The sequence below is a fragment of the Mya arenaria genome, chromosome 4 (genome assembly GCF_026914265.1).
Source record: "Mya arenaria isolate MELC-2E11 chromosome 4, ASM2691426v1".
Taxonomy (NCBI): Eukaryota; Metazoa; Mollusca; class Bivalvia; order Myida; family Myidae; genus Mya; species Mya arenaria.
Window position 1 is genome coordinate 14,270,113 of NC_069125.1, and position 25,158 is coordinate 14,295,270.

The following is a 25,158-nucleotide window of genomic DNA, read 5'->3' on the forward strand; positions in this document are numbered from 1 at the left end:
TTGAAGTGTAAAGTTGCCATAATCATCTTATGAAATCAAGTTTAAAGATGGGACCTGAAAATTAATTATTTTGGTTCGGGTTACCCGACCCTAACTACGAAATAGGCGCCCACCTCATCGTTGTTATAGCCCGTTTGCAAAATAATAGAATAAAAAAAATCAATAAATCTCATGCATGTGTTTTAATATGAAGTTTAAAATTTATAAACCTTTGAGGATTTATACAGAAGATTATTTTTACACCATTCCCCAATGATTGCAATAATGTTCTTATATAAAGCCTAATAAAATAAAGAATATAAAAGCTTACCTACCATAACTGTGTATGATTTAGGTAATTATTTTTGGCCTGGGTCGAACTATGTAGATCAATATAAACATTGTTTAATCGCTATATAGACCACGTTTTTTCTCTTCCTTAAGAAATACGACCTACAAATAACTTAGTTCTCTGATAGCTACATTGATCTTAATGTTAAATGTCAATGCCATATAAATTTGCTTTAATTTTCAAATGTATTTGCTGGTGATCATTTATTTGTAAAATAAATTACCAAAAGTTCATAATACTGTACAGTGGCGGATCCAGGCTGTCCCGTTAGAGGGGTGTAACTTAGGGGTGTAATCTTTTGACTTACGCCCCTCCCTTAGGACCGAAAAAATAATTTGGTTTAAAGTGTTGAGTGCTGGCAGGTGGGAGGGTGGGGTAGGGTGTTCTCCCCCAAGACAATTACTAGTCCATGCATTTTGGGCGTATGCAATTACTCTTTTTCTCATTGATTGAAATAAATAGTAAACGTGGACGATTCATTAAGAAAACTGTGGGGGGGAGGATTTTGTTTTCAAATGATACAAAAATCAAACTTGGGGCCACCACCCATCCTTACACATATCTATGGGTCGGATTCATTAAGAAACACCATTTCCTTTTCCGTTTAAGACCTAATCATTTGTTCACATTTGTAATATAAACTAGGTTACTAGGTCATTAGGTCAAATAGTGTAAAAATGACATAATTTTCAACCCCTTTTTTCATAAGAATGTTTATCTACATGAATATATGCCAAGATTATTTTATTAGTTTCTCGTGTGCTTTTTTCTCTCTCTCTTACTAAATGCTTTGATACGCAAGTGACTAAAACATACCGACATGACTCTCGTGTTAACAAATACATTCCATTGCCTATTTTAGCACGCAAAAGAATGCTTATATATCTACTTTTCGTTTATTGGTAGAAATTATGAGATCATGTTTTAAACATGAATGTCTTCTTTGTGTTTTGTATTTTTAAACAGGAATGGTTTTTGTGTTTGTATGTCTTTTAGTTTAAGATTTACAATAGCTTAAGTAAAATCTTCAAATTACCTACTGAAACGGCGAAATTACAAGCGAACGGATAAATAATATTTTTATAAAGAATTTCACAAGAACATACTAAATCATTGAATTAAAACTCGTGATATCATGTTTATTCTTAATCTCCTGATTATCTTTTTACGAAGTTTATCACTTTCAAATGGCATTGAATTGCTCTTTTTACTCTACTTGTCGGCTATTTATTACCTAACAAACAACGAAACTGTGAAATTAAGATTCCAATTCCTTTGATTCGTCCGCGGATATTTACATTTAAGCCCAATTTATAAAATATTGTAAACAGACTTATTTGAAATCCAATTTTCTGCATTTATAATGACTTAACTAATATTGTGGTTTACCTTAAGTGTTTATAAAAAAGGATACGATAGGTTTCAGACGAATTAAAACGAATTCTCAGTATTAATACTTTTTTGTGATTCGTTAAAATGCCAGTCGACTGTGAATATTCCCTTATAGACAAGCAGGTACGTTTACTTTATATTTAAATTTAATATAACCTTTGTTTAAAGAACATTTTAATAATTTTAGCTTATTAGACTATGTATGTTTGTTTCAACTGACACCCTTATTTTAAAATCAATACATATACATGCATAACAAACATAAATTTTGAGTGATAAACTTTTAACTTCTTACTAAATAATGCATTTATGGAAAATATAAGTTATTGATAACAAGATTGTAACCGTGTATTTAATAGATGAAAACGCACAAATATTATATGACTGATGGGTCCTAAAATATTTACAGTGACCAATAATCGTCTCATAAGGTTGCACCTTTCTTTCAAATTAAACACGATATCCTTCATAAGAACCATTGTTTTGAATATGTATTCATCCTTTTCGGTAATTAAAAAAATGTATAAATTGTGGTTCATATTATTTGGGAGAAAGAGTGCACTCTTAAAGTAAGATCCGCTATAATTAATGTTAGAACTTAATAAAGTAAAAAAAATCATCCTCTGATTTTAATAGATAGATAACAATTACAAAAGTTACCGACTTTGTTGTAACGTATTAGCTTTAATTGTGTATTTTTTAGTATATGTTATGTCATATGACCCTCAGAGTGGTGTTATATTATACTCATTTTATACTAGTATGCATACACGTTGACATTGATCATTATAATCATATGTGTTGTTGACGATGTACATTGTACAAGTGGAAATAAACAGTCCGTCTGTCTGTCTGTCTGTCTGTCTGTCTGTCTGTCTCTCTGCCTGTCTTAATATGAGCATTAATATATATTTCAAACTATATGCCTAATCAGAGCGACACGACCCGTTTTATCGTGTGACCAATCATGTATTGATCAAAACATGTATATACTGTAATATACAGGTATGTTATGTAACGTTATTTATACTGGCACTCGGGCAAGGCCCATCCGGCGGACTGTTCTGATAAGATTTTTAGCCATTTAAGTTTTTTTGTGGATAGTGTGTAGACAGAATGTAGCCCTGAGAAGAGCTACCATGGTTCTTAAACGTGTACCAGTACATAACACTGCCATACGGGACCCCCATTTAATTCTAATTTATAAACGACTTCATCTACATAGATTTCATAATCTTATCACGCTTAGACCAAAAGGTTATGTATGTCCACTAACATCTCCAAAGAAATAGGGTAGGTAGGTAGGCTAAAAATGTATAAATATATACATGTATATTCGGTCCTCTATACTCATAGTGATTTGTCGGTCAATATCCCCTTGGCCCCTATACCTTAGATGACTTGTCAGTAATTATCCCCTTGGCTCCTATACCCATGATGACTTGGCAGTCAATATCCCCTTGCCCCCTGTATCCACGATGACTTGTCAGTCAATATCCCCTCGGCCCCTATACCCATAATGACTTGTCAGTCATTATCCCCCTGTCCCCTGTATCCACGATGACTTGTCAGTCAATATCCCCTCGGCCCCTATACCCATGATGACTTGTCGGTCAATATCCCCTTGGTCCCCATACCCATGATGACTTGTCACTCAATATCCCCTCTGCCCCCATACCCATGATGACTTGGTCACTATACCCATGATGACTTGTCAGTCAATATCCCCTCGGCCCCTATACCCATGATGACTTGTCGGTCAATATCCCCTCGGCCCCTATACCCATGATGACTTGTCAGTCAATATCCCCTCGGCCCCTATACCCATGATGACTTGTCGGTCAATATCCCCGTGGTCCCCATACCCATGATGACTTGTCAGTCAATATCCCCTCTGTCCCTATACCCATGATGACTTGTCAATCAATATCCCCTTGGCCCCTATACCTTAGATGACTTGTCAGTAATTATCCCCTTGGCCCCTATACCCATGATGACTTGGCAGTCAATATCCCCTTGCCCCTTATATCAATGATGACTTGTCAGTCATTATCCCCCTGTCCCCTGTATCCACGATGACTTGTCAGTCAATATCCCCTCGGCCCCTATACCCATGATGACTTGTTGGTCAATATCCCCTTGGTCCCCATACCCATGATGACTTATCAGTCAATATCCCCTTGGTCCCCATACCCATGATGACTTGTCAGTCAATATCCCCTCTGCCCCCATACCCATGATGACTTGGCCCCTATACCCATGATGACTTGGTCACTATACCCATGATGACTTGTCCCCTATACCCATGATGACTTGGCCCCCATACCCATAATGACTTGGCCCCTATACCCATGATGACTTGTCCCCTATACCCATGATGACTTGGCCCCTATACCCATGATGACTTGGCCCCTATACCCATGATGACTTGGCCCCTATACCCATGATGACTTGTCCCCTATACCCATGATGACTTGGCCCCTATACCCATGATGACTTGGCCCCTATACCCATGATGACTTGTCCCCTATACCCATGATGACTTGGCCCCTATACCCATGATGACTTGGCCCCTATACCCATGATGACTTGGCCCCTATACCCATGATGACTTGTCCCCTATACCCATGATGACTTGGCCCCTATACCCATGATGACTTGACCCCTATACCCATGATGACTTGGCCCCTATACCCATGATGACTTGTCCCCTATACCCATGATGACTTGGCCCCTATACCCATGATGACTTAGCCCCTATACCCATGATGACTTGGCCCCTATACCCATAATGACTTGGCCCCTATACCCATGATGACTTGTCCTCTATACCCATGATGACTTGTCCCCCATACCCATAATGACTTGGCCCCTATACCCATAATGACTTGGCCCCTATACCCATAATGACTTGGCCCCTATACCCATGATGACTTGTCCCCTATACCCATGATGACTTGGCCCCTATACCCATGATGACTTGTCCCCTATACCCATGATGACTTGTCCCCTATACCCATGATGACTTGGCCCCTATACCCATGATGACTTGTCCCCTATACCCATGATGACTTGTCCCCTATACCCATGATGACTTGGCCCCCATATTCATGATGACTTGGCCCCTATACCCATAATGACCTGGCCCCTATACCCATAATGACCTGGCCCCTATACCCATGATGACTTGTCCCCTATACCCATGATGACTTGTGCCCCATACCTATGATGACTTGGCCCCTATACTCATGATGACTTGTCCCCTATACCCATGATGACTTGTCCCCTATACCCATGATGACTTGGCCCCTATACCCATAATGACTTGGCCCCTATACCCATGATGACTTGGCCCCTATACCCATGATGGCTTGTCCCCTATACCCATGATGACTTGTGCCCCATACCTATGATGACTTGGCCCCTATACCCATGATGACTTGGCCCCTATACCCATAATGACTTGGCCCCTATACCCATAATGACCTGGCCCCTATACCCATGATGACTTGTCCCCTATACCCATGATGACTTGTGCCCCATACCTATGATGACTTGGCCCCTATACCCATGATGACTTGTCCCCTATACCCATGATGACTTGTCCCCTATACCCATGATGACTTGGCCCCTATACCCATGATGACTTGGCCCCCATACCCATGATGACTTGGCCCCTATACCCATAATGACCTGGCCCCTATACCCATGATGACTTGTCCCCTATACCCATGATGACTTGTCCCCTATTCCCATAATGACCTGGCCCCTATACCCATGATGACTTGTCCCCTATACCCATGATGACTTGTCCCCTATACCCATGATGACTTGTCCCCTATACCCATGATGACTTGGCCCCTATACCCATAATGACTTGGCCCCTATACCCATGATGACTTGTCCCCTATACCCATGATGACTTGTCCCCTATACCCATGATGACTTGTCCCCTATACCCATGATGACTTGTCCCCTATACCCATGATGACTTGTCCCCTATACCCATGATGACTTGTCCCCTATACCCATGATGACTTGGCCCCTATACCCATGATGACTTGTCCCCTATACCCATGATGACTTGTCCCCTATACCCATGATGACTTGTCCCCCATATCCATGATGACTTGGCCCCTATACCCATGATGACTTGTCCCCTATACCCATGATGACTTGGCCCCTATACCCATGATGACTTGGCCCCTATACCCATGATGACTTGTCCCCCATACCCATGATGACTTGTCCCCTATACCCATGATGACTTGTCCCCCATATCCATGATGACTTGGCCCCTATACCCATGATGACTTGGCCCCTATACCCATGATGACTTGTCCCCTATACCCATGATGACTTGTCCCCTATACCCATGATGACTTGGCCCCTATACCCATGATGACTTGTCCCCTATACCCATGATGACTTGTCCCCTATACCCATGATGACTTGTCCCCTATACCCATGATGACTTGGCCCCTATACCCATGATGACTTGGCCCCTATACCCATGATGACTTGGCCCCTATACCCATGATGACTTGGCCCCTATACCCATAATGACCTGGCCCCTATACCCATGATGACTTGGCCCCTATACCCATGATGACTTGTCCCCTATACCCATGATGACTTGTCCCCTATACCCATGATGACTTGGCCCCTATACCCATAATGACCTGGCCCCTATACCCATGATGACTTGTCCCCCATATCCATGATGACTTGGCCCCTATACCCATAATGACCTGTCCCCCATACCCATGATGAATTATCAGTCAATATCCCCTTGTCCCAGATATTCATGATGACATCATCATCATCATCATCATCATCATCATCATCATCATCATCATCATCATCATCATATTTATATATGTTCATTATTAAATCAATCTGTTGTCACTTCCGTTTTTCGGTCCGTGTGTCCATTGAAACCGAGTTTTGGTTGTGAAATACCAAAATGAGTAAGCTGTTACAAATTATGAAAGCGACTATTAGATTTTATTCTAAAATGTATATTCGGCGTGCCTTCTTTGTAGAAATTAAACGTTACCCTTACACTTGAACGTTTAACTCCCATAAAGACCTTCAAATAATCTATACTAATTCAATTTTGTATGATAAAGTCAAGTACTTGTATGATGAAGTAAATAAGAACGGAATATTTAAAGAGACAATCTTATTTAAAGTCAATACATTCACATGTATAGCAAACATAAATTTTGGGGTGGTAAACCTTTAACTACTTACTAAATAATGCATTTATGGAAAACATTAATTACTGATAACAAGATTGTAACTGTATATTTTAAAGCTGAAAACGCAAAAATATTAAACGCTTGGTGAGTGCTAAAAGATTGACAGTTTTCTACTATCGTCTCATAGGGTAGAAATAATTGTGTTTTCTGCATCTTTCTTTTAAATTGAATTCGGTATCCTTCATAGGAACCATTGTTTTCGACATTCATTCATCCTTTTTAGTACATTTAAACATGTTTATTAATTGTGGTAAATCTTATTTGGGAGTAAGAGTGCATCTTTAAATGATTGGTGAGTCCTAAAAGCTATGCAGTGTTCTACTATCGTCTCATAAGGTAGAAATACCGTGTTTTCTGCATATTAAACTCGGTGTCCTTCATAAGAACCATTGTTTTTCACATTTATTTATCCTTTATAGCAAATTAATACAATCGTATTAATGGTGGTAATTCTTATTTGGGAGTAAGAGTGAATGTTGAAATAAGTACATGAATAATCAATACACAAACAACAAACAACTTCCATTAACAATACATATCAAATAAAGTTGTTAAATTACTTTCCTCGGGTTCGTCAGCTCCATGGAAGCAGGTATATTATTTGTGATAATTCCTGGAAGCTTTATCACATCGTATTTCGTTAGTTACAGAACCAGATAACTTGCTATCATTTTGCGATTTTGCATACGACTGTATTGCATTGCCAATAGCGTATAGGTTCTGTGTCAAATGTGAGGAAAAGGTGTGTATTGTACATGTATACAATTCTATATATGTATGTAGGGTTTGACGCACACTGTGTCATATTCAGCACACCAGCCTTGCTTGCTTTTGACAAGCTGAAAGTCAGATTCGCAGGATTTTTACCATGTCTTTTATTTCCAGTTTCCAGTTGACGTCAATGTACGTTTATTGTTTTTAAAGCTAGTTCGTTATTTAAAACGATTAAGCGGATAATGATTCCTGCGATTTCTATTTCACAGCCCCGGACGAAGAATAGCGCAGTTTGTCGCAGTCCAAACCTCGGATCCCGATCACCGTCCCCCGGGCGCTCAGGCGGCCGCAGGTTTTTTGGCAGCTCCGAGAAAAGTAAACTACAACGGAACCGGTTTGGTGATTCAGAATACACTCCACGAACACCTGATTGTTTCGACAGAGGCAGCCGAAATTCAGAGACGCTTAGTATTGTTGGCCATAAGCACAATGGCGGATTATCTCCTGACGGATATACTGATAATGTGCTTGGATATGGTGGTGACAGAGAAACTACGGGCGTAGATAACGCCGGCGGAAACATGGCGCTCAGTGCCGTCATGATGAGCGGCGGTGGAGGGGGCAACAACGGCGGGGGCGGGATGAAGCAGTGTAACAGCCACTACTCCGTCTCTGACCTCCAACATGGGGATGGCACCATATGGACCCTGAGTAATACAAGTGAGATAGACCTTTCAAGGTCATGGCCGGGTTCCCAGACCCCTAACAAATGCAACTGTGATAAAATTAGATCAAAAGAAACTGTGATAATTAACGTTGGGGGTCAAGTGTTTGAGACTTTTAGATCTACCCTAAAAAGATTGAGATCGTGCAAACTCGCGAGTGAACAGGAAATGATGAGACATTACCGTCAGGAAAAAGGGGACTTCTTTTTTGACCGAGATCCCTACGCGTTTAACATCATAATTAACTACTTGCGGTACGGCAATCTTCACCTGCCCACGAACCTGTGTGGCCCGACCCTGATGCGGGAGTTCGAGTACTGGGGGATCGACGAGGGGGACATTGAAAGGTAGGAGGCATGTCTAAGCGCTGCCAAACAGGCGCGCATTCTTTCTTAATTGTTTCCTCTAATTAAAATTTCAAAAATTACCTGAAATAATCTTTGTAATGTTTGAAATATTATGTTACAAAAGCAATGTTCATTTTCCTTACGTTTTTTTAATTCATCTGATACTCAAGGTAAATGCTTGTACATGTTTGCAACATATTTATAGAACAGTCAAAACTCGCTAAGCGAAGTCGTTGGGACCACGGTATGTATTCGAGATAACGAAAATTCGATATAAGCGAAATTCAAGAGTGTATAACTAAACCCAACATATTCGAAACAAATAGACATAACCATTACATATAGATAACCGAGTTCGACATATCGTGTTTTGGAGTTTCTTTCTTTTCACAGTTTCTTTTCTCTTAGCGTTCCACGTTAAACGAAATGATCTTGTAACAACAGTAACAAATCCCCTTCAACAGTAACAAATGTTTATGAACTTAGACAGTTTTTATTTTAATTCCCCCATTCCTACAATCATGTGACACGGTCATGCGGGTACCTAAAAGGGTAATCACCAAAATGAGTACTTTATGGCTATTTGGGGTCCCGGGCTTACCCAAAGAAACAGTTAAAATTGTAAACCGGTTTGAGGTCGGAACCATTTCTGGCGCATCCGAGACTCTGACCCAAATTTCAGTGTTTTCACAATATATGAAACATGTTTTTGTTTTGTTTTTTAAATGCCTTCTCTTGAAGCTCACAGGCATGGCCTCATTAATCAAATTATCACATTTTACCCTTACATAATGTGTTCTCTGTCTGTTTATTTATTTACATATACATATTCATTATTTTTTAATTTAAAACCGTTTATAACCATCCGTGGTATCCATTCACATAGTTGTTGTAGCCTCAGAAGAAAAATACTATCAATATTAAGATACTTCTAGTTTTTTGAAGGCACATAAGCTGTGGTATTGAAAAAAAAAATCAAATACAATATTAATTCTTTACTTTAATGATAATAAAGTACAAATGAAATAGAAAAAAAATAGTATTTTTAAGAACGACACAACAGGATTCGATCCCGTGGAAAATATCGGTCCCTTTTTAATAACGATCGTAAGACTTAAAGGCCTAGTTTAAGCCTTTTATAAGTGACCCCCCCCCCAAAAAAAAAAAAAAACGTGTATTTGTACACAACCTCTGTTAATTGATCTTAATCTTATTGCCTAATTGTCTTATCAAATCTCCAATCTGAGTATCCTGCTGTGCAGTTTGGGAAGTTTTATTATAAAAATGGACCCGAAATGGCCCTGGGCCAATAAACGAATACACAGGAAATTGGCCCCTACTGTGACACCAGTGCAATTAGCAGGAGATGCACAGCAGTGGATTATCATGCCAAACATTCCTTAAACTAGGCCTTTAAGCGCGTTACCCCGTTTGGGCGAACAGACTAACCCCGTTGGCTCGAATTTTCCGAGGCTCGAGGTATTTACGCCGGTATATGGGAGCTCGAGCCAGCAGGGTTCTACTTCAAAAAAAATACGGTTTACGACCCTGCCAGATTGCTAGACCAGTGAGGCGTCTACATGTAACAAGCGTTTTGAAAAACAATTTACTACATGTAAAGAATTTTTTGTAACACATTTTACTCCATGCATGTAAAAAAAAAAATTGTAACACAATTTATGATTATATCGGATTTAGTCAACACTACAGCGGAAATTGTCAACATTCAAATGTTTATATTTTGATATAGGTTATTAATTTAAGTGAACATACTTCAGAATAAAGATATCTTGTTTTTTGTCGACACTTCACTATCAGGCAAAAGAATATTAAGGCGTTTAACAAATAATGTTTGTTTCCGGTTTCTCTGACCTACTCGAAAAAACTGCCCCATTCCCTAGAAGGAAATAATTGCCCTGAGAAATAGTTTGAACATTTGTTAGATTTTTTTTCTTTTAAAAGTCAAAACTAAAGTGATTTGGCTTTTAAAGCTACACTCTCACAGATATACCATTTTTTATAACTTTTTTTTTTTGTATTTTTTGTCTTGGAAAGAGCAAATTTTTACATAAATTCCTGCAAACCGAAGATTTAAGATTGCTGACAAAAATCAGATCGTAGATTTTCATATTTCCGTTCGAAAATCAACGTTTTATGGCTTAAACCGTTACTTACGGTTTAAGAAAAATGCATAAAACATCATTTTTGAACTTAAATATAAAAATATGCCTGCTAAATTTTGTCAGCAGTCTTATATAACTGGTTTTCCATGGATTTTCGCAAAAATTGGCTCGTTCCAAGATAAAGAATAAAAAAGTTGTCAAACGTTCAATCTGTGAGAGTTGCAGCTTTAACATTATCAGTAATGCTAATACTGACTATATAGATGTTCACGGGCAGACCTTGATAAACTCAAATAAATAAACAAAAAAACAAAACAGAAAATGAGACTGTAGTAAGCATAAAGGTTAACCTTTAACAAAGTCTCTGTTTTCTAGAACAAAACAAGATATTAAGATTCAACATTGCTGTTAGACCAAGAAAATAGTATTTTTAGTGTCTCAGACACCTTTATTTTAAATGGGGAGGGAGCCCGTTAATAAAAAATAATCATGTTTTCATAATTTAATCTGGAAAACATATATTTTCAAAATCATTCTATTTCGGCAAAAAAAGCAATAAAGTACTTAAAGTATTGAATAAAAACATGAAGTGGGCAAAAAATGTGGCGGTTCCTAAGAACTCAACAGGCCAAAACATTTCGCCTCAGAAAACCACCACCGCTCTTGACACAAATATATTGGTAACACTCGGCATTGAACGTTTTTGTTATTCTCTGTACAGAAGTGTGTTACTTCAGTCAGCATCATAACAAATAACTGACATATCTCGGGGAAAGTAATTGCCCACATGTTGATGGGTGAAAGCTCTACACATGTTTCAGACAGGCTGATCCGTGTTATCAAGCAAGTATTCGCGAGCTGACGTTCATTGCGAACCTTTTGGTTGTAAATATCGCGCCGTCAGTCACAAACTGTTCAAATGACATAAACCTTTATCGATTTCTGGAAAGCATTTGACACTCTAGGATTTCGAACTCTTAAGAGGCGCGAAAAGAGTTTCAGGTTGCTTACCACGTGCCTGAATCTCACGTGGAGATATTTGTAGAATGCGGTTGACACTCTCGGATATTGAACTCTAAGGAGGCGCGAATAAAGTTTCAGGTTGCTTACCACGTGCCTGAATTTCACGTGGAGATGTTTCTAGAATGCGGTTGACACTCCGGGATTTTGAACTCTAAAGAGGCGCGAAAACAGTTTCAGGTTGCTTAGTGCGTGCCTGAAGTTCACGTGGAAATGTTCCACAGCATCAGAAAAAGTAATCGGAGCACCTCGGCTAAATTCCAGGAAACGACCTTCTATGTATAGGGACGGTCAGAATTTGTTACATTTCACTACGCTGCAGGTAGATCGCGTATTAATGTTCATTGGGCCTAAGGACTTGACTTTTAGGAAGCTTAATTATCCGTGAATGAGAAAAACACTGCACAGGGAACCAAATACACGTGAAACACTAGTATTATTCATTTTACGAGCTACTTCTACCAATGCACCTGAATTAATTCCGAGTGTTTTTCGATGATATATGGCCAAGGTGTTCCGAGTGCACGAAGTAAAACTACCAATCATAATAACTCGGCCATCTACGGCAAGCATCGGCCTGCAATCCTTGGCAAAATGTCGCAGCGTTTTATGTACAAAATTCCTTCAAATTGAAATTTTGGCCAGTGATTGCATCATTAAAAGTTTAAAACACATGTACAAGTAAGTTTCAATTTTGTTTCTGTAGGTGCTGTTTCCAGCCGTACAATACGTGGAAGACGCAAACCAAATCCCTTGAGAAGCTCGAATACGACCGGAAGCAATCCACCACACAGACGGACCTCGCACAGGACCGGCACAGCAAGAGCTGCTGGCGCCGCATCCGCGCTGTAATATGGCCGTTTCTTCAGGATCCCGGCTCGTCCAGGGCCGCAAAGGTATAGAAGTCATGGCTTTAATTATGTATGAACTCATTTGTCTATGTACTTAAGAGTAAGAAACCCTGCAAATAGAGACATGTTTGTCCCAAAATTCTTTATGATGCAGGGTTAAATAAATCTAAGGATCTTAGAACGACAAATTGAACTGGCCTCTGTAGTCTCTGGCTTTACAGAGTCGTTGGTTAATGCTCTTTGTAAACCTGAACGCTGACGGTATCCGAATATAACAGATCGAAATATATCATAAGACGTATAAATGGAACTACTTGCGTATCGTTAAGCATTTTATGTCCAACGCATGCGTTTCAATCGAAGTAAATGTTTATCCGACGTAAAAATGACACACACACGCACGCACGCACGCACGCACGCACGCACGCACACACACACACACACACACACACACACACACACACATGTAAACTGAAGACATTAATACATTTAAATTCCATAATACTTTTGTACTTTTTACTGGTCGGTAACATTTGAGTGGTCAGGTCGCATGTGTGTTTATAAATATAGTATACATGCAGCCGAACCCCGTTGGCTCGAACTCCCAGGGACTAACAAAAGTACCTCGAGCCTCCGGGAATTTGAGCCAAGCAGAAATGCTTACCTTCACTGGCTTCAGTATAAATAAATAGGTCCTTCACATCCAGTTCGTGCCAACAAGGAACTCGAGCTAAGCGAGTTCGAGCCAACGGGATTCGACTGCATTAACCTTTAAATTATATGTAATACGAACATTTAACTAACAAAGAAGATATAGTTCATTTAAATTGTTATTTTTTTTAATAAACCGGACCTTTTTTCCTTTTAGATATACGCCTGGGTGTCGATAATCTTCGTCTGTATGTCAATCTTCTCGTTCTGCGCGGAGACACACCCCTATTTCCAACTTCCGCCCTCAGAGGTACACAGTCTGCGCTCACTCTACAAACTATTCACCCTGGAGCACAGCAAGGTGTTTCATGAGATCAGCAAGTCAGATGTGACGTCACTTCCGGATTCAAATAACACAAACAGTACCGGGGTAAATAATATTTTCAGCGATACGGAAACGGAAACGGATGAGACGACGATTCAACATCCGGCTTTGTTAATAATGGACCTGATGTGCGTTCTTTTCTTTACGATAGAATTCTTGACAAGATTAGTATTCTGTCCAAAGAAGAGACGATTTTGCAGCTCCCTGCAAAATATTATCGACTTCATCGCAATAGTTCCGGATTACGTCGAGTTCATACTGCTGTGCTTCAGCCCACAGGTTAGAGCCGGCGGGCTCGGATTTGTCGACTTTATTTTCATACTGCGCATGCTCAGACTGTGTCGTATCTTCCGGTTAATCCGTCACGTGCCCGGATTGTGGATTTTACTGTACACATTGAAAGCCAGTTTTAACGAACTTTTGCTCATGTTTGTGTTTTTGCTGATAGGGATGGTAATGTTCGCGTCCTTGCTGCATTTTACGGAGGGTGGAGAACAGTTCAGTAACATTCCTGTCGGCTTCTGGTGGGCGGTCGTCACCATGACGACCGTCGGATACGGGGACATGGTTCCGGTGACCGGGTTTGGTTACGTCATAGGCTCAATTTGCGCAATATCCGGCCTGCTCATGATAGCTTTCACGGTACCTATTATTGTGAGTAACTTTGTCTTGTATTACACTCACGTGCAATACGGGCTATCGGACAAAGATGATGTCGCAGGTCGTATTTGTGACGTCAGTGATGAAGTTGAAACGTGTTCATTCCATACCTCATGCACGGAAACGAGCGAGGATCTGAGGAAAAAGCAAGAAGCGCAACTGGAAAAGACAGTTAGTAATAGCAAACTCGTCGAAGGATTCGATTCGAGCGGTGATAGGAAGCCGGTACCTCTTACAAGTTCTGTGCCGGTTTTAAAAAATGTGGAAACTAATGAAAAAACAGAAGACATTCCTATGTTTTCCACAGAAATTAATGGAAATACAAACAAACTCTAACCGCTGTTTGAATGTTACAATGGGTCGAGTGTTCATAAATTTGTTAAAGTTAACAACGTTGTTAACGTCGCGTTGTTAACTTTCAAATCTTTACTGCTCAGGAATTTTAATGTATACTTGTGGTTTGGTGTATTTCTAACAAAAAATGAGACAAATGTTTCAGCTGTACTTGTTTATATTTTAATATATGAGCATAGGGTCAAATATTTCACGTTAACAAGTCAACAATATTAACAAAGTTCTGAACAATCGGCACATTGTATTAAATTAAATAGTTGATTCAAATCGTCTCAGAAGCGTTGTTAAAAACATTCGAAATATATGTTAAACTGGACCTATTTTGTATCAGGCAACATGGTCGAATTGCGGCCATTTAAAAAAAAAAAAGATGGCCGCCAAATTTCATATTGCCTCTGCGTCACCATTTGATCTACAAGTTTGTATGCGTAATACTGTTTTAAATAATGTTTACGTATATCCGCAGTATTATATGGTTTGAAAATTATACAGTCGAACCCCGTTATCTCGAACTCCCAGGGACCGGCGAAAATAACCCGAGCCTCTGAAAATTAGAGCCACTCGCGAATGCTTATCTTCAGTATAAAGAAATCAGCCCTTTACATCTAGTTCGATCCTACCAGAAATTCGACCCAAACGAGTTCGAGCCAACGGGCTTCGACTGTTCCTGGGACGATTTGACTGGGCTGTGATTGTTGTTTTACTTTTTACACCCACAGATGTGTACTAATATGGTGATTAATCTGTGTAACTATGTTTTAAAATTCATATTAGTTTTATAATATGGTTTTATCTTTACTACAATGTATATTACAAGTGCACTTTTAATGTCATTCACGAACTGATAGGTAGTAGAGACACGTCACTGTCAGTCTTACGCACCAGTCAATTGTAACCACGCCCGCCACCCACCCCACCCCAAGGGGCGGGGGTATAACGGGGATAGCCGGGGAAGTGGACCGTGTTTTTACCTTCCAGGTGGCCCCGCAGTGCCGGGTGAATGCGGTGATAATGTCTTCGCGCCAAAAATAGCGGGGAATGGGTCTTCCCTAAGGTCCCTGGGGTGCGGGGGGGGGGGCATTTGGCGGGGATTTTACCAGCAGTTCGTCCCCGCAGGATAGTGATTTTACCCGAGCTTGGCTGGAACAAAAGTGAAAGTCTCCGCTACTCCCCGGACCTTGGGGGCCGTGGTTACAATTGACTGGTACATTACAATGACATGTTTTATATTGTTTAAATGTTTGCTCAATACTATTATAGATTCTTGTGTGATCTATAAAACGTTTTTTAATATTGACTTTATGCAGCAAGCGTGCCTTTATTTTAAGACTAGTTTTAGACCACATTCACGATATTAGAAAAATAACACAATAACGTCAAGCGTCAACGTCATTTGAACGTTTGACCATTGCCTAAATCCGGACACTATTTCACTTTCAAAACGCGAAACATGAACTGAGCAATTGACGTTTAAGTTCTTTAAATATGTGTAGAGTTTAAAGTAAAAAAGAAGCGTTGAGGTCAAGCTTATAATTTACGTTATTTTTCCACGTGATGTTTGACCATTTTTTCTACCCTCACTAAACCGGATCTCCACAAAACCGGAATCCTTGGGATACCGGACTTTTTTCAGAGTCCCGTTTTTCCCCTTCGATTTTCAATGTAAAAAAATCCCTACAAAACCGGAACCCCGGATACCGGACAAAAAAATCGAGAAAATTTGTGAGTTGTCAACGTAATTTTACCTCACAAAACCGGACGTTTATTTGTTCGAACATGTCAAAATAATTTTGTGTATTAGGAATTCGCGAATCGCGTGTCACTTTGTTTTGACAGCCGGTGTGTCGTTAAATATTGCACCTGTGTTGTTGTGTTAACTACATAATGATGATTGCGCTGTGGATTAACAGTCGCGCGATAATCAAACGATAATCAAACTTGTGAAAAGAAAATTGATTGAAACATTAATTTGTTTGTTGCAGAAAATAAAGAACTAGAAACGGATATTTAGTGATCATTTTGGAGGATTGTTTTATCTAAGAGTCTTCTATGATTAAATCAAATTAGAGCGGTGCCTTTAATAAATCACAAACATACTAAACAAGCATTAAAATACGCGAGTTGTTTTATTTCAAGACTTGGAAAAAAGATGATTATAAAAACCACGGACCTATAAACCATGGATTGGCAACTGCCCCATATCAGTGAAACGATAAGAAATAATAATTTACCCATAATCCTTAGCACGCGCTCGGAAAATATCGGAAAATTCCGCCGAATCTCCAATTGGTGATTAACGGCGATCTTCGGTTATTTCCGCCAACTCTGCTAATAATGCCTTGTTCGTTATAGATTTAGTCATAATTAATAACTGTGATTTTAATCAGATTCCATTGGACTATTATCAACTCAAATGAAAGTACCGCGCATTTGAGTCAATTTTAATTAATGTTTTCCTACATGTATATATTCGGCCGATGTCGGACGTCTCGAAAATGACCACACGGTAAGATCTCGGAATGAAATCCCGCTGCACGCGTGAGTTTGAGATTATCGCATTAACACAGATGAGAGTTGCCAATCCATGGTTTATAGGTCCATGTAAAAACGCAGAAAAGTTTAATTATGCTTATCACTTTTGCAAGTGCTTTAATCATGTCTCAACCTCCGTTTAAACGTCGGAGAATTGAACTGTCCCTAGCGGACGAAATACTTTAAAGGTTAACTCAGTTAATATTTTGAGTAAACTTACCCCGTACAACAAATCCCCACTAAACCGGAATCCTCACTAAACCGGAAATTTTGCCCAGTCCGGACCTTGTCCGGTTTAGTGAGTTTCCACTGTAATTTGATAAAACAATTTTAATATTCTGATCTTGATTGATAAACAATAATAAAATATATTTTGTTTGAAAGAAAAGCTCACTTTAAAATGTATTGCGTAATTACTTGTTTCATTGGTGTCCGAATGTATACGCACTGTCCGGAATTAGACATTGCCAATCCAGTAAAACGTTCGCCGATTCATGATAATTATAATATTGTTTTATGGCGTGAGACCACAGTTATTTTTACTATATGTTTCATATAGACACTAACCTGGCTTTTGACTTTATACACACCCCAATTGAAAAACAAGGACATGGCATCTCTAGAACAATTCAAGACACAAAATATAATCACAAGAAAACACCATGTTAACCATTGACCCGACTGTCAAAATTGAGTTCAAATACATAACCCTTCCGCCAGGGAGTCAATCGGCTACAAACAACTAATTTTCAGACTTCCACAAGCTATGATTTTTCCAATATTTACATTGAAAACTATCAATTTCTGCAATAGAGTGTCAACTTCAGTCAAGTTCTCTGCAAAAAGAACATTTTTTGCTTCTTTTTCATTCAATTTTAATAAAATATTGATACTTGAACACAAGCACTCTTTGTTTCTGTATTCACATCCGGATCTTGGTCAACGGGGGGCAGATAACTGTGGTCTTGAGCCTATTTAAGCAACATTTTTTCAGAAACAGACTTCAAAACTCCTATAGTTCAGCTTCAGGCTATATGCAACACATACTGAAAGTTTGGCAATGATATATCAAACACTAAATGAATGAGACAAGTATTAGCACCTGTGGTATTTTCATAAAAAGCAGAAACAGCCATTTCCCTCAAATGTTAAGCCGCAAACCTTTGAAGAGCCATTATTTCCTTATGCATTGGAATAATTTGACCAAGTAAAGTTTTCCTTGTAGCTTTTAATGGTGTCTATAGAACAGCACCACAAAACTGGCCTGCCTACTCTTTTAAGATTTTTTCTAAGCAAAATAAGGTTTTTCCACTTCATCGGCTTAGTGTTTTATATAAAAAATGACATAGAGCCCAACTGAAATGCCTCAACTTGTCAAAATTTTGCTTTTCTGGTCCACTTATATACAAAGGTAACAGAACTGTTCAGTTTAACACAAGAAATTTAGTGATAATGTGTTAATAGACAGTCTAAACAACACTATATGCCAAATTGTTGGCTTCCGGGACAAATGGCGCAACAAAGGAAATGGCAAAAAACACACCAAAACTTAAAGATTCATGACAACTGCTAGTGTTTTCATGTATGAGGTGGCTACATGATGTAGAAAATGCAGAGATAGCATTATTATGCCCATTTTTAAAAAAATTTTACTTTAAGAATCTGTTTTGAAGGCTAGATTTGGCATTAAATTCAGAGTACAGCACTTCACTATTGTCTATAAGATGCTTATTTACACCTGATTTGCTATAAATCTCACTCATTGGAATCATTTACACACAAACAAGCACTACAGAGTTGACTAACATCTTCATTCTTCTGAAATATTGGATTCAGAGCTGCATCTCCTGGATTCAGATTGCAGGACTACCGCCTGGGGAAAAGGCCGCAGCTAACTGGAGCTTATTGGCACATCATGATCTGCAAGCAAGACACAAAAGCAATGTTTTACACAAATAAAACTATCTGCCACTACTGTTAAAGTTTGAAAAAGGCCTGTAAACACTCATTTGAGGCATACACAACCTTTAATATAGTCATAAATGTGATAAATATGCAGAAAAGTTCATGAATTCAAAGATTTTCAGGACAAATTTAATAGAATATATAGTCTTTTGGACATTTTGCAATCAGTTTTTAACAACTCAAAGGTAAACCTCATCTTATTGAGTACCCAGATGCATTTTGCAAGCATTCAAACCAGACATGCTTAGAATTTCTTCTTACTTGGAGATGGTATTCCTTTCTTGAAAATCCTTGCCGAGAGCCGGTATGGAAAACCACAGAGACCACAGTTTTACCAGCACTGGTTCTTGTCCTTGAAAATTCCTCTGTGGCTACAGCAACCAGGCTGGCTATTAAAATAAACAATAAATTAGGGTTTTTAAAACATTTATACTGTATTAAGGTTGTGTTTTTTAATGCATTAAGGGAAAAGGCTCTATTCTTTATGAAAGCTGCTCACTTTTTATTTATTTTGCCTTGAGAAATGTCAAGTTTTTCAATGAATAAATTGAATAAATGAATGAATTAATGAATATATATGAATGATTGATAGAATGAATTAATGAAAGGTGGCATTATTTCTTTAAAATTGGGATCTCATTGTGTTGCTGTGATTGTTAAAGTATATGTTTTCTTGTCCATAAGCTGAAAATCATATGCACACTAAATAAAACATCATTCTGCATCCTATGTGCAGTAAGTTTTGTTTAATTGCTTATAGAATTTGCAATTATTGTAATGTTTGCTTAAAAGAGCAAACAAAATGTGTGAATAGATGCACAATACAGACCAAAGACTGATACAAGTCAGCAGTTTCATTAGAAAATAATATTATTATTAAAGCCACACCAGAAATGATTGACAACATGAAAGAAATTCATTTAGGAATGGAACAAACAGTCTCAATGGGCTTTTATGACCAAACTGTCTCACTTTGTACTTCAGTTTGGATACCATTTTCTAATATATTATCTTGAAGTACTTACAAATTACAGCATGTTGGCAAACACCAAGTACAGCTTGGCCTCTGGTGGGCAGCTTGGTGGGGGGGGGGGGTCTTCAACAGACAGTTCCTCCTGGGTCTGCTTCCTATGATATATATATTTTCTTTTGTTTGAATATAAACGCGTAACATATACACTCGTATATGTACATGTATTCTAGTGTGTTTTTTTTTCATTTGAGACAACCAAAAAAGAATATTCTTATTTGCTTTACAGCTAAATCTTTATTTAGCTTTATTTATTTTGTTGTTTAGCAAGGTTAAATATACATTTAAACATATATATTTCATCGTAACGGATTGTAAATATTTTATTTTATTTCAATACCCTGTGGAAAGCCTACAACGCGACATGCTAATTTTGGTACGTTTTCATCAATCGTATCGGCAAATTCGAGTTAAAATCATGTATAATAAGTCAATGTCTTAATATTACTGCAGTCCGTTACATTTCATGACAAATTAATTTCACATACCATGCAGGGTAATAATTATTTCAAACTTAACATGACTGGACATTATCGACAATCTTAGCCATAACTGCACAGCGATCGGAAAAAGATAGGAAGATGTCAATAGCCCGGTTACCGGTCCACCGTTCTACATGTTCTCGTGTCAACACTGACTATAAGCGCCTTAGGTGTCCGGTACGATGCTATCTTGGGTTCCTTCGACAGTTTATCCTCCCTTTTGGTGTAAAACAAATAATCATGACCATAAAAATTAACTGTGACAGATTTGTTGGCTTGCGTGAATTCTTATTTCTTATAAGACATCGTTGTTTATGTTTTGGCATAGCTATTCCTCAATAACTGTACCAAAGCATCACATATTTTTATTATGATTTAAACTCATTGCAACGACCTGTGTTAAGCAAGATATATAAGAATAAGATAAAAGTACCGATATTTGGTCCAATATCTTGCTTTCTAAGGTTGCATGTGACATTAAATCTAATTTGATAATACTTACTTTGAAGCATAATGGTAGTTATTGTTGAGAATGACCTATATGATACGAAACATATTTAGATACACAATTTTCAAGTCCATTTTAAATGAACTCGAATACGTGTAAATGTCATGTCAATATCCACCGACTTGCATCTCGGTTGTAAATATTTTCTTTATCTTGTTACATCTGCTGCCATGACTGTACTGGTAAGGGCCGTGCCAGTTGTCCAACGAACGGCGATAACGGCGAAATTTATTACACTGTCGATTTTTGTACAGCTAAAATATGCGCAAGACAGATCTGACATTCTAGATATTTTGTGTATTGTACTATACATGTGTGAACTTGGGATAGCTTGTAAAAAATTATGATTACCTGTATTAATTTTTATTTTGCATATACTGGACATGGGTTACATATCATACAGACATATTTTCATTTTTATAACAAAACTGGTAGCGCCTAATCTGTAGGGACAGAACACATTACGTGTTGAAATGATAGTATTTGCATATGATTTTCATATAAAAAAAATGTAAAAATACTACGTATAACAGTCATTTCGTTCACAGACATCATAAAATAGTTTGCGGAAGTGAAAACATCAGTGGTGACTGTAATTAGTCGTTACGTTACAATTTTACCTTTGGGTTTGGATAAAATACCTTCCTGATTTTGTTTAACAAAAGCGCAAAAACGAATCAGGCACTGGTATAACATTAACTTTTTTCATGCAAGTACAAAACAAAAGTCATTTTAGATACAGAACATAATCATGTCATATACGTGCCGTTTACACAAAAGGTGTATTGTATATCACATCAGGTGGTAAACATGTTTTTAGAATAAAAATGACTATGCTCTTTTTTAAGAGTCAGAACGAAGAAACTAAATACCAAAAAAACGTTACCATTACATGAATACCATTTTAACTATAGGAACGTTTTTAAGAATAGTTCTGTAAATTTATGTACTGTATGTGTTATATTTGATTTTGTTGCATGTCCTGAATACATATATGCATGTCCTCAAATGTCAACAGGTGTTTAATACGTAGCGAAAAATACAATTTTGAGGTACATACGTTACCATGACAATGTTTTATGTTCACTTCAGGGCCATTTTCATGTACATTTCAGAAATATTTTTATGTGATAGCAATTTGAATGTTTGCATACGTTAAAAACTTTCCAAGAATAGAAAGATTGCATTATTGATTTTTCCATGAATTTAAATGGAGTTACATTTTTCTTTCTAACATCAAAGGAAAATCGACAATTAAAAGGATACCAAACAATTGTGTAACATACGTTACCAGTACAAAACTATCTGTAAACCATTTTTGTATCGTATATTTCATTATAACAATCATCTAGTTTAACGTGAAATCCTATAAACGATTTTATGTAAAACCGTTTCAAACCCATGCATGTCTCTAAGGGTTTAAACAGTAACGAAATGCCAAATAACTGTGGTATATTCGTTACCATTACAATTTATCATATTCACTTCAAGGACATTTTTAAGCGGTTTGAATAATTGCTCTTTATATAAACTATCCCGAAAAAGGAAGATGGCATTATTGATTTTTTGATGATGCCCTCGATGTCGTCATATAGCCCGGCTAGCTCAGTCGGTAGAGCACGAGACTCTTAATCTCGGGGTCGTGGGTTCGAGCCCCACGTTGGGCGATTTTTTTTCTCCTGTTGTTAATCAAACACCCTTCATGTGCACCCTTAATTGCACTGTACACATCGTTGCATATCATTTCCAAATATGTTTTCCGAAAACATGATAACACTTGAATTAACATAAAAACAAAAACATAGCAATTATAAATTGTTTTCAAAATTCACATTCTTTCCATTTGATCCACGGCTATATGGCACAATCACGGACCTATAAACCACGAATTTTTTATTTGTATTATTTTTTACTTTAATGTCGTTTTATTCAATTAGGAAAACGAACGGATTGTGTTTGTCATTATTAAGGTTACGAATTTATACTACATGTTGGTGACAATACCATCACTATGCATGCAATTAACGCGGAACACGTGTTTTGCAAGTAACAGTTTTCGTTTATATATCGATGGAACATAAACAATTAAAAAGATATAAAAACCCAAACAACTGCGAAACATACGTTACCATTACAGAACCGTCCCCACATGCTAATTGTATCGAATATGTCTATATAACGTTATTAAGTTAAACATTTTAACGTTACCTACTATAAACGAATTCATGTAATCCGTTTTAAAACCATGTATGTTTTAAATGATAAGAGTGTTTAAACAGTTACGAGTGACGAAATGTCAAGTAATCCTGAAACATACGTTACCATGGCAAAAATACCGTTTTAACTTAAATGTCATTTTCGAGTACATTTCTGTAATATAATGTATGTGATAGCGTTTGCATTGTTTGCATGTTCTCCAAACAAAGAGGGAAAGTGGGAATTATTGATTTTTTCGGAATGCCCTATGAACGATTTATATAGCCCGGCTAGCTCAGTCGGTAGAGCACGAGACTCTTAATCTCGGGGTCGTGGGTTCGAGCCCCACGTTGGGCGTGTATTTTTTGCCCTGTTGCAAAACAAACACCCCTCATTAATTATTTATCATTGTAATTATTGATTTATTTAAAAAACTTGTCTTATGTTGAAACCACACACTTTATCACTTGGATTTTAAAACCCGCCAAACTTTGAAACAATATACATAACAAAAAATATTTGAGTTCGTCATAATATCGTGGACGTTCCTTTAACTCTTCGGCCAAACATATACAGTTAATATAGAATAACAAAGATTTTGAATTTTATTCGTTACCACATACATTAAAATTCAGACTATCATTTATAAATCTCTTTCATAATATAATTTCGATAAATTTTATACCATGTACATACTCCTTGTATCGTGCATTACAGCTGGGACCAATAACAAATTAATCCTACTCCCAGATTGCACTAATGATTAAAATAGAATAAAACAACAACAATTGAACAATGTTATTTCAGTAATGTTAAATACTGCCAATCTTTCTTTCAGTTGCAAGTTGTAAGTGCTAACTAGCATAAGTGCTAACTAGCATGTTCGTGCATTGGTCTCAGACAGCCATCATTTTCGTGCACCAGAGTGATGATAAAATCAGAAAATGCGTACCATTACAGGGTGAGGAATCACGTGACTTCAACGCAATTCTCACATGTGTCACCACGGTTCAAAACCGATGTAAACAAGCAAGAAAGTAACAGTAATTCCTAAATACCTAGAACATAAATTTAACATTTTAAAATCGATCAAATGGTTGGATAAACCGTGGTGACACATGTGAGAACCCCGTTGAAGTCACGTGATTTCTCACCCTGTAATGGTACGCATTTTATCATCACTTTGGTGCACGAGAATGATGGTTGTCTGAGACCAATATACTAACATTCTAGTTAGCACTTACAACTTGCAACTGAAAGAAAGATTTAGATATAAAGATGCATTAGATTTATCATTATCAAAACTCTGATGACTGAGAATGACAACCATATGACTTCAAGTTCTGTAAGCACAGATTGGCACAGTTTGTTGAGAATCACTGTTGTGTTAATACGTACAGTGGAGAACTTCGATTAGTACAAGTACATTGGAAATCAGCGACAGGTTGGATCACAGGGCGCCGACAAAGGAAAACATAGCCCATATGGTGAGAAATGAAAATATAAAATCGCCACCGATGACCACAAGAATCAACATAAAATCGCCAATGTGAACTTTGATATCCACACTGAACAAATATTTTCAGGTGATGTTTACTTATTCTTTCATAGATTATTTAAGGATACTC

General features: G+C 37.8%; 1 protein-coding gene and 2 non-coding genes across 5 annotated transcripts in view; all 3 read left to right on the plus strand.

Annotated features, from left to right (window-relative positions):
• LOC128229645 (potassium voltage-gated channel protein Shaw-like) overlaps nt 1–16,974 on the plus strand; it is a 40,591-nt gene extending 23,617 nt beyond the window's left edge. For 2 of the 3 annotated variants that reach the window (XM_052941414.1, XM_052941415.1), the window contains exons 2-4: nt 7,971–8,773; nt 12,623–12,812; nt 13,636–16,974. In XM_052941414.1, coding sequence (XP_052797374.1) covers nt 7,971–8,773; nt 12,623–12,812; nt 13,636–14,799 — 2,157 coding nt within the window. In that variant the 3' untranslated portion in view covers nt 14,800–16,974. Of the gene's footprint in view, nt 1–1,714; nt 1,847–7,970; nt 8,774–12,622; nt 12,813–13,635 lie in introns of those variants that run through there. The other variant, XM_052941416.1, reaches the window with a different exon arrangement.
• Nucleotides 16,975–22,928: 5,954 nt separating this feature from the next.
• On the plus strand, nt 22,929–23,001 carry Trnak-cuu (transfer RNA lysine (anticodon CUU)). Its single transcript has one exon. It is a non-coding gene; the product is annotated as a tRNA-Lys (tRNA).
• Nucleotides 23,002–23,814: 813 nt separating this feature from the next.
• On the plus strand, nt 23,815–23,887 carry Trnak-cuu (transfer RNA lysine (anticodon CUU)). Its single transcript has one exon. It is a non-coding gene; the product is annotated as a tRNA-Lys (tRNA).
• Nucleotides 23,888–25,158: the final 1,271 nt, after the last annotated feature.